Source organism: Artemia sp. Qi Xiang Cuo, chromosome 11 (genome assembly GCF_049724085.1).
Source record: "Artemia sp. Qi Xiang Cuo chromosome 11, ASM4972408v1, whole genome shotgun sequence".
In the NCBI taxonomy this organism is placed as follows: Eukaryota; Metazoa; Arthropoda; class Branchiopoda; order Anostraca; family Artemiidae; genus Artemia; species Artemia sp. Qi Xiang Cuo.
This window is the reverse complement of record NC_142804.1, coordinates 10,220,087-10,238,111: the sequence shown is the minus strand read 5'-3', so window position 1 is coordinate 10,238,111 and position 18,025 is coordinate 10,220,087. Positions and strand designations below refer to the sequence as shown.

The 18,025-nt window shown below is 34.9% G+C and overlaps 1 protein-coding gene across 2 annotated transcripts in view; it reads right to left on the bottom strand.

Annotated features, from left to right (window-relative positions):
• The window catches only part of LOC148946622 (ragulator complex protein LAMTOR5-like), a 28,552-nt gene extending 10,527 nt beyond the window's left edge, over positions 1-18,025 (bottom strand). The window contains exon 1 of one of the 2 annotated variants that reach the window (XM_089097063.1): positions 17,896-18,025. In XM_089097063.1, the coding sequence (XP_088953189.1) occupies positions 17,896-17,966 (71 nt within the window). In that variant the 5' untranslated portion in view covers positions 17,967-18,025. Of the gene's footprint in view, positions 1-17,102; positions 17,150-17,895 lie in introns of those variants that run through there. The other variant, XM_089097064.1, reaches the window with a different exon arrangement.

Here is an 18,025-nt window from a genome sequence, read left to right as displayed (position 1 = left end):
TTAGATTAGAAATGTATAGTTCTAGTTCCTTTTGAAGAGTTAAACATGATAGAGAGCAACCAAACCCCCCCCCCGCCCCAACCTCCCTGATAGCATTTTTTCCCGAAAGGCATTCAACTGAAATTGTGAGACAGCTATTTTGTTACCAATAGTCCAAAAATCATATACAATGTCTTTAGGGTGGACACAAACCCCCAGAGCCTATGGACAAGGATTGTAAGTTATGCCCTGGGGCATATAAGGTTTTTATGGAACGGGTGGTCGTATAAACTTCGGATCGGATAAAGCTCATTTGATTGGAAGTCGGAAGTTATAGTGCCCTTTTTAAGGGTCAAAAATGAATGGGGGAAAATTAGCCCTCCTCCCAAGCCTATAATTCCCCAGAAGGCCTTGTTGAAGGGTCCAGTAATTATGTCTTTGGGGATGTCAACCTCCACACAGTCCTCAGGACAAGGGCTGTAAGCTAGGCAATTCGTTCACTGTTTACACATAGTATATGTTATTAAGAGATGTATGCATGTTTGAACTCTACTTTCCATGAAGACGAAGGTAATTCAGATGAGCGCCTTTCAGAGAATGTAAGAGGAGTGTTGAACTAAATCAAAATACGTTATGTATATAAGGATTGTCAAAAGGGTGTAACACAGTAATATCTGAGTATATTAATTTGGAAAATTCAGGAAAAGATAAGGGATATGATCAAAAAGGCAATATCTCCATGCTACAAATACTACTATGACTACCACCACTACTGGTGTCAAACTAATTCATTTACAGTACTGAGAGAAAAATTAAACTAAATCAAAAGACGCTATGTGCATGCAAATTGTCAAAACAGCGGATCTCAAGAATTGATTTGGGTATTAAGTTGGAACTTCCAAAGAATGCTTAAAGGGAAAGATCATCATAGGCAGTGCGATAGCTCTGCCTAAGAAAAGAGCGATGTGGGCACAATGTATTATTTATCTCACCAAAAGGCAATATGTACAAAATAATGCTAATACTACTGATACTGCTACATTTACTACTGCTACTTCTATTGCAGCTACTTATAAGGTTAAGAGCATTGAGATGAAACTTTCAAGAAGTATGCAAACCTGTGAAATTTTCAAGGAATTTCGAGGGGGGAGGTGAACTGAATAACAACACGCCGTCTGTATGCATCCTACATCTGTCTGTTTGCATCCTAATGCTACTGCTTCTACCCATACTACTACTCCTGTTAATATTATTACTACTTCTATTACTACTACTGCCAGTAAAGCTTAGGCTACTACAATTAATTCTACTGCTACTACGACCACTAGTGCTATTAAAACTAAGGATATTAAGGCGACAAATTTGGGGTATATAGAAACTGTATGGAAGTAAATCGAAACACACTATGCCCACACAGGTTGTCAAGCAGATGCATCAGAAATGTTTCAGGAACGGTTGATGGTATTAAGCTGCAACTTTCAGCGTGTATTGAAGGGGACATTGAAGAAATCAAAGGTGCTATGCGCATGCTGCAACTAATGCTGCTACAGTAATTGCTACTGCGCAAGCTAGGGGAATTAAGGTGAAGCTTTTAAGGAATATTTAGGCGGGTGATGAACTAAATCAAAGCAAACTATGAATATGTGGACTTTCAAAAAGGTGACAAAGCAATATCTGAAGAAAAATTTATAGCATTAAGTTAGACCTTTAAGGATAAATTATGGGAGATTTTGAACTAGCCAGAAGTCACTATGTGTATATTTTTAATATTACCACTAGGCTACAGTTGCTATAACTAATGATGCTAAGGGTACTAAAGTGAAACTTTTAGGGAACGTTTAGAAAGAGTTTCAATTAAAGGAAAAAACTGTATGCATGTAGGTTTTCAAAAAAAAAAATATAAGCAATATCATAGGCAGCACCACTCTATAATACCTTGAAATATCGTTGAAACTTTTAAAGGAGCTAATTCGATTCAAAATTAAAGTTATAGTGCCCTTTTCAAGAGTAAAAAGAGATTGGAGGGCAAGCAGCCCTTCTCACAAGCCCATTCATTTTCCAAACACATTCAGTCAAAATTGTGAAAAAACTATTTTGTTCAGCATAATAGAACGGTCTAGCAACTATGTCTTTAGAAATAGGCTATTGGGCATGTCAACATGTAAACATTTTTTTTATTCTGTGCCGCATTTTTGTTTCTCGCAACATAAAAAAAATAATGTCCGTTGACAATTTAATATATTAGTCTTTGATCCGGATGGCTTTATCTTTCAAGGAATGTCACACAACTATTGCAGTTGGTTTAACTGTGGTTTCTAGGGTATTTGGTCCCACTGGTTCATAACCGTGTAGAACAGCTCGATTGTTTTCCTATGAGTACAAAATTGGTCTATAAGGGCATCGTTTCAGTTTATTCTTTTCTGAAGCTGTATAATTGAAAGGAAAATATAATAAACCTGACATATTTGAATTCTAAAGCTAAGAAGTTTTTGGTTATATTTTTTGTTTTTCGCTAAAGAAATATGCAACAAAAGCTAGGGGTTTTTATCTCAAAGGAAGTTCATACTTTTAAGTATATTTGCGATTTTTACTTTTTATTCAACATATTTTTAAGACATTGTGTTTTCATTTTCAGATGTTTCTATGAATTTTTATTGTCTGATATTTCTAATTATTTTAAACAGTTTGCTATATTTTTGACAACAGAAATTTTATATTTGGGGGGAGTTGTATATTTTTTAAGTTTACCTGTAAATTTGTCATAAGAACAGTGTGTCGCTGTTTTTTACACAAACAGCACACACTGATAAATTGAGGATTCAAATAAGAAATGAAGCAATTAATTGAGCTTAATATTTTGCTTCGTAATCCTATACCATCCTGTGGCTCAAAATGGCGAACAGAAAAGGGGGATATCCAATTATATTTAGGAAAGGAGATCAATTGCGGAAATATCGGCTATAGGAAAGGAGTGGAGATGCGTTCTCTTCTCTGAGAGTATGGTTCTCTGAGCTAGACATTATCTTTTGAGCAACAAGCGAATTAAAAATGCCCTACATAATTGTAGATGAGCAGGGTAGACATAATTTCTGGAACTGGAGATAAAAAAAGGGGATAGGACAAAAATGTTGAAACACGTGATAGAAGTAATAGCAACAATTCTCCAAAGGCAGAAACAAAATTAATCAGTAGCACACCAAAAGCGTCACTTGCAAGGGTGTACTTCAAAAAAAAAAAATATATATATAAATTACCATTAGTATTCGTCTACTAGAGGTATCTCCAGAGGACCAAGAGTCCAGCCCCCTACGCAGAAACTGCGTACATACGGTTATGTAATAAGCTTTCACAGAGATATAGATATTTATAAAAATAGACATATGCAGAGGATCTGATTTGGATCTGACATAAAATACATTAATTAATAGCAGTGAGAATACATTTGCAAGCACTGTTACAAATAATCTTTTTTTGGACATTTATAAGCATATACGTTCATACCCATTATATACTTTCATTATGATATGACAATTACAAAAATAGACGTACAAAGATAATCTAACTATCATATTCATCGTCAGATTTGGACATGTTCGTTGCTGTGAGAATACACCACGTAGGACCGGCTCCACATGCACGAGGACTGTCACAAAAAATTATTATAGTCGTACACTTACAATAAAGGGCCATTTTAGTGCGAAGACTGTTGTAAAATGAAAGCAAAGAAATCTGCTAGGGAGCCTAAGATGCGATGGCTAGTTTCAGCTGAGTTCCTTCTGTTTTCCCGTTCATTGTGCAGACCAGAGGAAAACAAGGGGAGGGCCATGACTTTGCATCCATACAAGCATCTGGAACAAACAGGCTATTTCAAATAATCCTTGAGCGAGAAGTCAGTCAGTGGAAGGCACCATGGGTCTTGTAGCTGCAAATATAAGTGTGCTCGAAGTTTATTAAGTTTTTTAATCGTCTAGATCTCTTCCATAAACGGAGATGATGATTTATTGTGAGATTTCAGCGAATGATCAGACAAAATTGAAGTTTTTTTTGCCATCAAATTTATACTTTCCTCTGTTAGAAGATCCAGTGCAGTATCTCAGCACTTGGCTGACCAGAAAAATCACAACTTTGCAATTCCATACGGAAAGCTTGTGAAATGAAATCTACACATGTTATGAAATACTGACAAGACAACTTGTTCCTAGCTTCGCAGATTTTATATGCATAGGTAAGCAGTAAATCTGATCTACAGCTACTTCAGCCTTTGCGGGAAAGATAATCAAAATAATGCAGGGTACCAACCAAGCTTTTTCTGTTCACGGCATGGTCTGCGAGATTTAAAAACCTGGTACCAGCTTCTTCATGACTAGATGACAACTCGTTGTCTCCATACTATTCAAGAAGAGCTGCAATAATTGCTTTATCAATACTATATAATAATAATAATGATATTTATTTATAACCCACAAAATACAATGATAAAACTGTAGAGTAAACAAAAAGGAAAAAAAACCATAAACATACGATTCTAATACATTATAAATAAATTAACTCAACTCAAAAATGGCCAAAGAGGGTCAAAAACACCAATCATTTGCTGAGCTTCATATATCTGCAAATAATTGTTTCAGTTGCGAGGGCGCATCAACAATGTCAAATTTAGAAACAATTCTATGGTTCCAGTACCACCAAGGCAAACGCAGTAGATCTTTACAACACTTAAAATATCCTAAGTGTGTTTTATTCATATCCTTATTGCGAAGGGGGAAAGAAAAACCAGAAAGATAAAACACCGCATGGACACAAAAATTAGAGTAAGGTTGGTAAAGTCCTTTTCGGTTATACCGACCATGATTGGGTGAAATTTTTCCGTAAAGAGCCCACATACTTTTCAGCTCACTGGACGTAATATGAGAGCAAGTAGTCGAAAGTGACGTGGAAAAAGGTACAACTTGCTCAACATGTTACAGATGCAAAACTCAAGCAAAGAGGTGATGCTGGTGGAGGAGTCCTAAAACACAAAAACCCATATTTGGCAGCATTAACTGAAAAGCCTACTGCACACAGTGCAGCTGAAAGCAGGTCAGAGTTTGCAAATAGACTTACTGAATCGATACTGAAAGAATTCCAACCCTCATCATATTACAACCTTGAGTATGGACAAATATTCCTCTACTATCCCTCTCCACATGCCCCAAAAGCTTCACGTTAATTCCCTTAACCTCTACTTAGGCTAAGCGAGCCCCACTTTTCCTGATATTGCACAAATACGTTTTTGACAACCATTGACGCAGGAAGCGTCTTTTTATTTGATTCAATTTCCCACTCAACTCGCCCAGGCAGCATTAACTCAATACCCTTAGCTGTTCCTGATATACCACTCATATGCCCTTCTGACAAAGCTGGTTGTACATACTGTCTTTTGATTTAGTTCAACATCCACAACATCCTCAACGTTCAATATCCAATATCCTTAGTTTCTCCTTATATATTGCAGAGACACCCTTTTGACAATCTGGATGCAAAATTTTTTTTTTATTTTTTTTTACATTTCCCTCTACTTTCCCTGAAAGTTTTAACTTAAAACCCTTTTCTTTTCTTGAGATATTGCATCTGAGGGATTTTGAAAAATGGATGCACTTGGATTCTTTTGATTTAGTTCAATAGTAGTAGTAGTAGTAGTAGTAGCAGTAATAGTGGGAGTAATAGTAGTAGTCAGAATAGCAGTAGTAGTAGTAGTCGCAAGTAGTCACAGTTGTAATTGTAAGTAGTCATAGTAGCATGTAGGATAGTTACCGATGCAATTACAAATAGTCAGAGTCACATGTAGTCGTAGTTCCAGTTAGTCAAAAGTAAGCACAGCCACTATTTCAAGTACCCACAGTCGCAATCAGTTGCAGTCGTTAGTAGCTGCAGATGCAAGTAGTTGGTGCAGTCAAGGTTGCATGCAGTCGCAGTCACAAGCAGTTGGAGTCACAGTTGCAAGCAGTCAAGGTCGTAATCAGTCACAGAAAGATTCGCAATCGCAGTTCCAGGTAGTGGCAGTTCCAAGTAGTGTCAGTCACAATTAGGAGTCAAATCTGTGAGTAGTCAAGACTGCAATTAGTAGCAGTCACAAGTATTCGCAGTCGCAAAGCATTAGCAGGTTGTCACAGTTGTAAACAGTGGCAGCTGCGGTAAAAAAAATAGTCGCAGAAGCAGTAGAATAAACAGTCACTGTAAAAGTATTAGTAGTAGAAATTGTAGTAGCGATGAGAGTTTCAATTTAATACCCTCAGTACGCCCTTTTGACAAACTGCATGTGTATACTCGGTTTTCAATAAGCTGAACATCCACTCCAACATCTCCTGAAAGTTTCAGCTGAATACCCTTAACAAGTCCATATTGCAGACGCAAGCTTTAAACAGCCCTATTTAGATAAACATACCCGTCAACATGCCACAAAAATTTCAACTTAGTACCTTTAGCTGTTACTGAGATTTCACAAATACGCGCTTATGACAGACCTGGATGCACACAGTGTCTTTTGATTTGATTCAAAATCCCCAATAATATGCTCTGAAAGAACTAACATAAAACCCCTAGCTGTTCTTGGGATATTGCACCTATACCCTTTAGACAACCTGGACATACATAGAACCTTTTGATTTAACTTGACATCCCACTCCACTTTACCTGAAAGTTAAAACTGAATTACCTCTTTTGCTCCTGAGACACAGTTCAATAGCAGTAGTAGCAGGAGTAGATACCCTGAAAGTTTCAAGTTAACATCCTCAGCCACTCCTGAAATATTACTGATCTGCCGTTTCCAACAACCACCATGCACAGTGCCTTTTCATTTAGTTTTACATTCCCCTCACGTTTCCCTAAAAGTTTCAACTTAATACCCTATTCAGGGCCTGTGAGTCCTGAGACATTGCATCTATGCCATTTTGACCACCTGGATGCACTTAAACTCTTTTGGTTTAGTTTGATAGTTGTAGTAGTAGCCTGGAATACCCTCAACCATTCCTGGTATATTTCTTATATACCCTTCTTACAACCTGTATGCATATAGTGTGTCCTGATTTATTTTTATGTCCCCATAATTTTCCCTGGCAGTTTAAACTTAATACCCTATTCCAGTCCTGATATCCTATCCCACCCATGCCATTTTGACAACCTGGATGCCCTTAAACTATTTTGATTTAGTTCACAAGTAGCAATAGAAGTAGCAATAGTAGTAGTAACATAAGTAGCTTTGAAAGTGTTAGCTTAATACCCTTTGCTGGGATATTGCTGATATAACCATTTGGCAGCCAAAATGTGCATAGCATGCCTTGATTCAGGTCAACATCCCTCCTAACATGCCCTGTAAGTTTCAACTTAACGTTGTAAGTTAAGATATTATGAGATATTATGACAAAACCTTTTGAAAACATGTATACATATAATGTGTTTTGATCTAGTCAAATGTTCCTCTTTAACATTTCCTGAAAATTTCACCTCAATAAACTTAGCCTTAGTAGTAGTGCTAGCAGTAGTAGCAGTATCAGTAGAAGTAGCAGAGGTAGGCTAGTTTTCAGATTTGTGTCTCTTAGTAACTCAACATCTGCCTAAAAATTAACTGAAAGATTCAACTTAATACCCTTAGCCTCAGTAGTAGTAGTAGCCATTGCAGTATTATTAGTATCTGCAAAGTGCCTTTTCGTTAGTTTACCTTCCCCTTTAAGATGCTCTAAAAGTCTCAACTTAATACCAAAAGCTCTTCTTGGGATATTGCTGATACCTCTTTCAACAAACTGCTCGCAATAGTTTTGATTTAGTTCAACGTTCTCAGCAACATTTCCTGAAAACTTCCCCTTAACATCCTTAGCCTTAGTAATAGTAGTAGTTGTAAGAGTAACAGTAGTGGTACTAAAAGTAGCTTACTAGTAGTATGAACATGATGCCTTTTTGTTAATTCAATATCCACCACAAAATGCCCCAAAAATTTCAACTTAATACTCTAAGCCTTTTGGTTAGTATAACATCCTCCTCAACATGCCCCAGAAGTTTGAAATTAATACCCTAAGCTACTCCTGGGATGCTGCTGATATGCCCTTTTGACAAATTGCATGCACATAATTGTATTTTGATTCAGTTTAATATCTCCCTCAGTATTCCCTGAAGATGTCAGTTTAATGCCCTATTCCTTGGTATAAGTATACTAGCAGCAGTAGTATTAGTACTAATAGTAGTAGTAAAAACAATAGTAAGCATATAGTCCCTCTACGTCAATTCAACATCCTCCTTAACATGCCCTGAAAGTTTCAACATAATATTATAGGCCTTTAGGTAGTTTAACATTCGTCTCATCATGTCCTGAAACATTTACCTCAATACCCTTAGCCTCTACAGCATTAGTAGTAGTCGCAGTATACATACTGCCTTTTAGTTAGTTTAACACCCCCCTCAGCATGCTTTGAAAGTTTCAAATTTATCCTCTGAGCCATACCTGTGATGTTGCTGAAATTCCCATTTGCATGAGTGTAGTGTGTCTTGATTCTGTTATCCCCTGAAATTTTTACCTTATACCATCAGCCTTAACGATAGTAGTACTAGTAACAGTAGTAGTGCCAGTAGTGGCAGAATACATATAGTGCCTTGTCTTTATTTCAACATTCCCTCAACATACCCTAAAAGTTTGAACTTAATACTCTAAGCTGTTACTTAAATGAGAACTATGATATGGAGAAATGAACTCCAAGATGAATTAGTTAGTTCAATATCCCCCTCAGCCTTCCCTAAAAGTCTCAACTTAATACTTCAAGCTGTTCCTGAGAGATTGCTGATATAGCCATTTGATAGCCTGCATATTAATAGTGTGTTTGATTTAATTCAACATCCCTTTCAGTATTTCCTGAAAATTTCACCTTAACATCCTTTAATAGCAGTAGTAGCATTAACAGTAGGAGTAGTATTAGCAATAATGGTATTAGTGGTAGTGTGCAGATATTCCATTTTGGTTAGTTCAACACACGCATCAACATTCTCTGAAAGTTTCACCTTAATACCCTTAGTCTAAGTAGATGTATGAGTTGTAGTAGTAGTAGCAGTAGTATCAGTAGTAGTAGTAGTAGCATTATATATATAGTAACTTTTGTTTAGTTCAATATCCCCCTCAATGTGCCCTAAAGAGTTTCAACTTAACACCCTAAGCTGTTCCTAAGATATTGCTGATATACTCCTTTGACAACCTAAATGCCCGTAGTGTGTTTTGATTTAGTTCAAAATCCCCTTAATGTTCCTTGAAATTTTCACCTTAATACTCGTAACCTTAGTAGTAGCAGCAGAAGTAGTAGTAATACTAACATGGATGCATAATGCCTTTTTGTTAGTTCAACATAACCTTCATGTTTCAAGTTAATAATCTAACCTATTCCTGAGCTAACGCATCCTTTTGACAATGTGCATGCATACAGTATGTTTTGAGTAGTTCAATGTTCCCATTAACATTTTCTGAAAGCTTAATACTGTTAGCCTTTTTGGAGACCTGGGATAAAACACCCCCCCTCCCCAATAACACAAAAAATCCTGTATAAACAACGGGCAAATTGCATAAATTACCACCCTTGCCCAAAGGGCTATGGGCGCCATGTAATCCCCAGGGGCAGAGTTATTGAGCCTTTCAACGAAACTGAACAAAATGACTATCTCAAATTTTGATCAGATGTCCATGAGGGAGGGCAACAAAGTATAGGAGATATGTGATCAAAATATCCAGTATATTTTTTTTTTTTTTTACTGTCTAATAAAAGGATTTATCCCTGTCCAAACTGTTATTTTTAACAAAAGGGGGCATGGGAGAGGGACTGGTTGCCCTCCTATCACTTTTGACTCTTAAAAAGGAAACCAGAACTTTCAATTTCCAATACAAAAAGTCCCCCCAAAAGGCTTCCACAACTCCTTCCATATAAAGTGGCTTGGCATGAAGATAAAAATTAATACACAAAGCCAGTTTTCTCTCTATTCAGGCAGTACTATTATGGTACCTATTATATGTAAGGTCAAGGTAAAGGGATGTCAAAAATCTTTCAGACTCACATCCAAACATAATGATTACTATAATAGCAATTGTGTCACAGCCATATTTAATGCCTGGATACAAGCCTAGTCAAAAAACAATTTTTTTTTACTTTTTTTTTTTTTTTATTGGCATTATGAACCAACCAATATTGCAAACCAAAAAAATGATCAAAATCTTGTACATAGACAGGGGTTAAATCCAGGCATTAGGAGGGTGACAGGAATTGCCTGAAACCCAACTTTCACTGAAACAATTATTATATAAAGAAAGAACAAATTAAAAAATTGAACAGACAATCAAATGGTATTACTCTTTTATTGTCCCATAGTGTCTAATTTAGAAAATCAATTTTGCACCAAGATTATCCTAAATAAACTTGGTAGTCTCATTTATCAAAGGCAAGTACCTTGCTCAGAGTTATCTGAAATTACATTGTGAAACTCTACAGTTCTCTGATTCAAAAGTTCACATTTATGACATTAAAGCCATGCGGGGTGATGTCTTGCAACAAAAGAATGCAAAAACTTATATCAATTTGTGAAAAGGTCATATAAAATTTTGGAAACTACTTAGAAAGATTATTTAAAACTTTTATGATTCGTTTTTTTACAGTGGCAATACACAGGTCTGAACTCATTTGTTTTATTAACTTACTTTGCAGATAAGGCTTCTATTCAGTTGAGTCACAGGCAGTCAGTGGAGTTGAATTAGAGTTTATAATCCAAATGTAATAGAATATGTCAAATTGGACAAAAGTGGTTATTTTGGAAACGTAAAAGGCAAATACTCAGCATGAATATTACTATATAAAATAAAGAAACACTTGTTTCAAACTACATTCTCATACAAAAAAAAATCCTAGAACTCCTCCTAATCTTACTCAAATTACTGAGATTGTTTGTTCAAAACTTAAAAGTAAAAAAAAATATAATCAAATCGAAATTACAAGATTAGGAACCAGTGCTCTATGTTCCTGCTCTCCATAAGGATTAAAAAAAAATCAGTTGAAAGTAAGGAACAACACTAAAACTGGAAACAAATAGAAATTATTCTATACATGAGGGGCTGCCCCTTCCTCATCTTTTGCTCTTTACACAAAAGTTTTAAAGTTCTTAAAAATACTTCTCATAAAAATACAATGGACCTTTTGTTTCAGAAGCTGTTCTTAAGGAATTGGGAAAGTAAACTTTTGGCATAAAGATGAAGGGCTGATGAAGAGGCAGCCCTCAATTTACAGAATAATATCTGTTTGTTTGAATTTTTATTTCAGTCCTCACTTTCAACTGAAAAACTTCTTTTTTAAATTTCTTCCTTTTTTTCAAATCATACCAGGAAATCCCTCTCCCCTGTGTAAAATTTCTCTGATAAATTTCCTTGGAGACTTTCCTTATAATAACTTCCAGACTTTTCGACTAAAAAAGGCCTTTTCAATTTCCAATCGAATAAGCCTTTCTTGAAGTTTCAACGACAACACATGGCAATCTAAAAATTTCTATCATATGCATTTCAGGGAAATACAAGGTGCAGGGGGGGTATACACCCTCCAATCGCTTTGAATCTTAAAAAGGGTACTAGAACTTCTAATTACGAATCCAATGAGCCCCCTCTGAAGTTTATACAACCACCCTATCTATAAAAACTGTATATGCCCCCAGGACATAGCTTACAGTCCTTGGCCCGAGGGCTGTGGGGGGGGGGTTGTCATCCTCAAAGACATAATTTCCAGACCTTTTAACTATGCTGAACAAAATGGCTATCTTAAAACTTTTATTGGATGTGTTTGGGAAAATGGTGGGCATGAGAGAGTGGTTAGTTGCCCTCTAATCACTTTTTGACTATTAAAAGAGGCACTAACCCTGTCAATTTCCAATTGAATGAGCTTTGTTAGAAATTTCTACAATAACAAATGGCCATCTCAAAATTTCCATTAGATGCAGTTAAGGAAAATACATGGTTTGGGGGAGGGTATCCACCCTCTAATCACTTTGAATCTTAAAAAGGGTACTAGAACTTCTGATTACGAATCCAATGAGCCCCCTCTGAAGATTATACAATCACCCTTTCTATAAAACTTTATATGCCCCCAGGGTATTGCTTACAACCCATACCCTGAGGGCTGTGTGGGGGGGGGGGGTTTGTCATACTAACTACGCTGAATAAAATGGCTATCTCAAAATCCTGATTGGATGAGTTTGGGGAAATGGTGGTTGTGGTAGGGGGTTTAGTTGACCTCTAGTCACTTTTGGTTATTAAAAGGGGTACTAGCCCCTTCAGTTTCCGATCAAATGAGGCTTTTTAGAAGTTTCTACAACAACAAATGACCATCTCAAAATTTCCATCAGATGTATTTTGGGAAAATACAAGGTGTGGGTCACCCTCTGATCACTCTGAATCTTAAAGAGGGAACTAAAGAGGGCTTGAAAGTTATGTGGATGACTTGAGATGGACTCGAGTATGGAGGGAGAGAGAAGATGTGGAATGGATGAGTAAAATTGAGTTTTAAATTTGAAATTTTTGATTTAAATGTTATAAAGTATAAAAAGTTTTAGATTGTAAATTTTTTTTAAAAAAATGAGGAAATAAAGTTGGTATTATGACAATTGAATTTAAATTATATTTTAATGGTTAGTGTATAAATTTTGAGTAGCCAAAAGGGTACTAAAAAGAATTTAATAGTTTATTTGTGGGTTATTAAAGAATGATTAGAATGGCGTGCATAAACATATTATAAGGGCATAGCATTTTACTCCTCCTAGGTTTGTTATGGGGTTGGGGAAAGGTTGGGAGGATGATGTATAGTTGATTGAGAACAAGGTTTTAAGAAAATTGTTTGCATATTATTAATGTATTTCCACAGTGAAAGGGGTGCCCTAAGGTGAAATGACACTATGCAAAACTGGGAATGGTATTTTTTGTGGTTTTAAAATTTATAGTAGTATACCTTGTCTTCATCAATTATGTTTGGCTACCCCAATTAAAATATAAAAGACATTTTTAATTACTGTAGGTAACATTAAAGTTTGAAATTAAGTGGTAAAGATTATTATGTCACCAAGAGGAGAGGAGATGGGATTTAAAAAAGAAAAGGAAAAAAAGAGGGAACTAGAACTTCTGATTACCAATCCAATGAGCCCCCTCCAAAGTTTATACAATTGCCCTTTCTATATAAACCTTAAATGCTCCCTGGGCATAACTTAAAACCCTTGCCCTGAGCGCTGTGGGGGGGGGAATCATCCTCAAAGACCTAATTTTTGGACCTTTCAACTATTTTGAACAAAATGGCTATCTCTAAATTTTGATTGGATGTGTTTGGGGAAATGGTGGGCATGGGAGGGGGTTATTTGCCCTCTAATCACTTTTGACTCTGAAAAAGGGCACTAGCCCTTTCAATTTCCAATCAAATGAGCCCTTTTCAAAGTTTCTAAAACAACTCCTTTAATACAAAGTGTCCTGGTCTAAAACCAAAAAATAATAATAATAATAATAAATAAAAATACATTGTGCCTATGTTGTTCTTTACTTAGGCAGCACTATTATACTGCCTATGATTTGTTACCACAAGTTGTTTAACACACTTATAAAATTCTGAAAACTGCTTTTAAACATTTAAAATACTGATTAACATTTCCTTAAGGTGTACCAGTAAACTTAACCCCGCCCCCCACCTTATTAATAGTCCAATATAAACCTTAAATAATATATTTGCAATGAAATTTCTATAGGCTGAATTTGCTGTTGTATTGCGTTTTCCATTAAATCAATTTAAAGACAAGACTCATGTTTGGAAATTTCATTGTATATGTACAACTTGGGGTATAGATTTTACAACTTGAGGTCAAGTGGGCCGTTTTAAAATGTTTTGAAGTAGCATTCAAAATTTTATATTGTTTCTTTCTAGACTATGGGAATACAGCACTAATATCAATGATTGTTTGGCTATAGTTAAAGCCTGCATTGGCATGGCCTGTATTTTAGACAATCTTCTCAACTAAAGAAATAGAGAAGGAGTAGATGTAGGAGCTTAAAAATAAACTTAGTGTAGCTTAGCATAAAATTCTAGTTGAGGGGCTTCTTGCTATCTAAAAAAGTAGTTGTTCTAGGTAAATTAAACTTTCCAGAATGAACCCAGGGCCTATGCCCTGGGAATATATTACCAAGCTGCTAGGTCTACCATTTTATTGTTTCTTGGGCTTATATTATTTTATATATTACTAATTTATTACCTATAAAAATTCTTTAAAAAAAAAAAAAAAAACATTTCTGCTTTCAATTTCTTTATTATCAGCTTAAGTTTTTGAAAATGTATTTTCTGGTATTTTGGCAGAATTTTAAGACATCTCAGGTTTTTTTCTGAATCTAAAAATAGATTTATAGATGTTTGAAATCCTTTAAATTAGGATTGAATAAGGCATGCAAGTCAAAATACTTTCTTGTGCCTTATTTGAGCAGAATATATATTTTGCAAGTTTTCATTTTTACAAAACAAAATTATTAAAGGTCATCAAAGTTCAATCACTCCTCCCTTTGGAGGGAGGAGTGAATGTACGCACTTCAAAACAACTTTCCAGGGCATAATTGGGTAAATAGGCCTATGGAGCAGTCCACATTTCTGACCTGCAAGTAAAGTGAACATAGGTCTACCACTTGATGCCTTTTTTATGCTCTTTCTGAATATAGTAATTGCTTTTGTTACAAATTCAATTTTAAGCCCTTTTTCCTTTGAAATAATAATTACTTATTCTAGTTTTTGGGTATACAAAAGGGTTGAAACATAGGTTTCATACTTACTATTTTATTATAAACAAATTTTGATAAAATTATATAATCCACAAGCACTGATTTGTAGCAATTAAATTGGAGAAAAAACATTCAAAACAATTTTGCCATTTTTCTTCTGTCAGATTTGATATTTTTCAATATTTAGTCAAAAAGGCAGTTGTTAAGTGGCTTAACAGAATAAGAAGAAAACATGCCAGAACTGTTTTGAATTTTATTTTATCCAACTTAATCATGACATATCAATGCTTGTGGATTATATAACTTTAATAAAATACATTTATAATCAAATAATATATCTGAAAGCAATGTTTTAACCCTTGTTATGCCCAAAAACAATGGAAAAAAAATCATCATGGCTCTTTAAAAAATTACCATTTTCAAGGATGCAATCAGTGCTTTAAATTGAATTTATGACAATAGCAATTATTATGTTCAGAAAGAGCATAAAAAATGCATCAAGTAGTATGTTCACTTTATTTGTAGGTCATAAATGTAGACTGCTCCATAATTACTGATAATTGATGCTATATATGCATTTGTTATAGCTTTATTAGCCTAGGTCAACTACTGGTAAATATTTTGCAGTTCATATTATTGACTTACAAATAAAGTAAACATACCACTCAATACCTTTTTTATGCTCTTCCCAAATATAATAATCATTTTTGTTACAAATGAATTTCACACCCACCCCTATATATACCAATTCAGGGTATATATTTGCAAATTAGGAAGGGTGGGGGTAAAATTTATTTCTAATGCAAACAAGAGGTAAGCTTAAACTTAACCAACATCACCCCCCCTCCCTAATGTGCAAATATATACCCTGAATTTGTGAACATAGGGGTGGGAATAACATTCATTTGCAGCAAAAATGATTATTATATTTGGAATGAGCATAAAAAAGGGCATTGAGAGGTATGTTTACTTTATTGTAAGTCAATAATATGAACTGCAAAAAATTTACCCAATTACTTTCCAAGGTAGCATAATTAAAACAGCTAAATGCAGGGCTGGATTTAAAGCTTTGATACTTCTAGGCTCAAGTATTTTTGCTGCTCCATTTTAATAAGATTTTTGGGGATATCCCCAAAAATTTGAGGATAGCCAAGGTGCTGAACAGAATGCAACTGATGAGCCAAAGTAATAAAAGAGAGAGGTGATACTGAACTCTCAGCTGCCATTCTTGGGATACATTTGACAGATTATAAGTGGCCATGGAATTCCTGTCTTGTGCTAAAACCCCTTTTTCTGTGAATAGGTAGCACAGCAGCCAAGTGCACCTGGCACTTTGACAATAAAACTCATCAGTCCAGTTTTATTAAGAAAAAAAAATTGAGTGATAATTTATTGTGCCCCCTGGCATTGTGTCCCTAGGCCCAGGCCTATTGGTACATCTTAGCCTGTCTAAACTATAATTTTTTCCATAATCTAGGCTCTGAAACATTAGGAATAGTTAACTTTAGGTTCCTGGAAGCTATACTATCTAAACTTAGTAAATTTCCAGGTGGTGCTATAATTTAGCTAGGATGAAAGTGAAAACATCATTTGATGCTTTTTTTATGCTCTTTCATAATTCGATAATTGCTTCTGGAGCTAATTGCATCTTCAGCCCTTAAAGGGGCCCCATTTTTCATTTTTGTAACCACACAAAGAATTTATCAACACTAGTTAAGTTATGGAAAAGTGGTTAAAAACACATCATTAGTTTATAAATAAGTTGTTCAATAGTAATATATTCCAAAAATAATTATTTATAACAATTCAAACCTTATTTATTAGGCAACTCAAATATAAACAATTTTCCTACTGTTTCAAGTTTTTCAAATGCTGTCAACAAAAAAAGTGCTGAATTTTGCAATTTGAAACTGTCAACCACAATTCAGGGGATATATTTGCATATTATGGGGATGAGGGGGTAAAATTCATGGTAAATTTGCAGTGGACCATATAATTTAGCTAGGATGAAAGTAAAAACATTATTTAATGGTTTTTTATGCTCTTTCATAATTCAAATAAAATACCTTTTGGGCTTCTTTAAGGGGTCAAGATGTAACAAGCCCTAGAAGCAATTATTGAGTTATGAAAGAGCATGAAAGAAGGCATCAAACAATGTTTTCACTTTCATCCTAGCTAAATTAAATAAGTAAATTTTGTTTCTGATATAAATCAGAGGTATGTTTAAACTTTACCCCCCCCCCCTAATGTGCAAATATATACCCTGAATTGGTATATATAGGGGTATAAGTTTAGAATTGTGGCTCCTGATATGGAGACATGTTAAGAAAACAATTCTTACTTCAAAATATGTATAATGATCCTAGTTAACATATTATCCAAGGGGAGAACCTTTATCATCAAGTCTTTCCTCTAAAAATCCTTCTTTTTCCAGCTTAAAAGAAAAAAATACAATAAAGCTCCATGCTGACAAAATGTGTAAATCTTTTGAAATTGCTGCTATGAATTGCCAAATAAATTGTTTTATAGATAGTGTTCATCCTGGTCATAGTTAATACCATTTTTTTAACGAGCAGTGGCGAAAATACAAAATATTAATACAACCTAACCTAAACTAACTTCAATTCAAAATCAATAGACTTGGCTGGGAACTTGTCCATTGAACTTGGCCGGAATGAACGCTATCTATAAAAACAATTTATTATAGTGGCAATTTCAAAAGATTTATGCATTGTATCTTAGAATGGAAGTTTATTGTTGACTTTTTTCTTTCAAGCTGGAAAAAGAAGGATTTTTAGAGGAAAGAATTGATGATAAATGTTCTCCCCTTGGATAATATGTTAACTAGGATCATTATACATATTTTAAAGTAAGAATTGTTTTCTTAACATGTCTCCTTATCAGGAGCCACAATTCTAAACTTATACCTTTTTTTTACCTCTATGAGGCAGAAACAAATCCCCCTTACAGAGTCTTGAAAGTAGGAAGCACCTTTTTGGGCCCTAATTTGGGGTGTTGACGAGTCCCTTGATGTTGCAGACCATTAGCAAAATATAATTTAGGGTGAAAATAGGCCCAAAATATAAAATTAAGCCAAATTGTGTTAACTAGGCTACGACCCATTCTATACATACACTTCATTGACATGTTCAATCAAAGCCCCTTCCATTATCACGTTTTTATTATTCAAAATTGAAGACTTCATTAGAGACTACTATATTAAAATTCCTTTAGCAAACATAGAGGACAATTTTTGCAACTTTG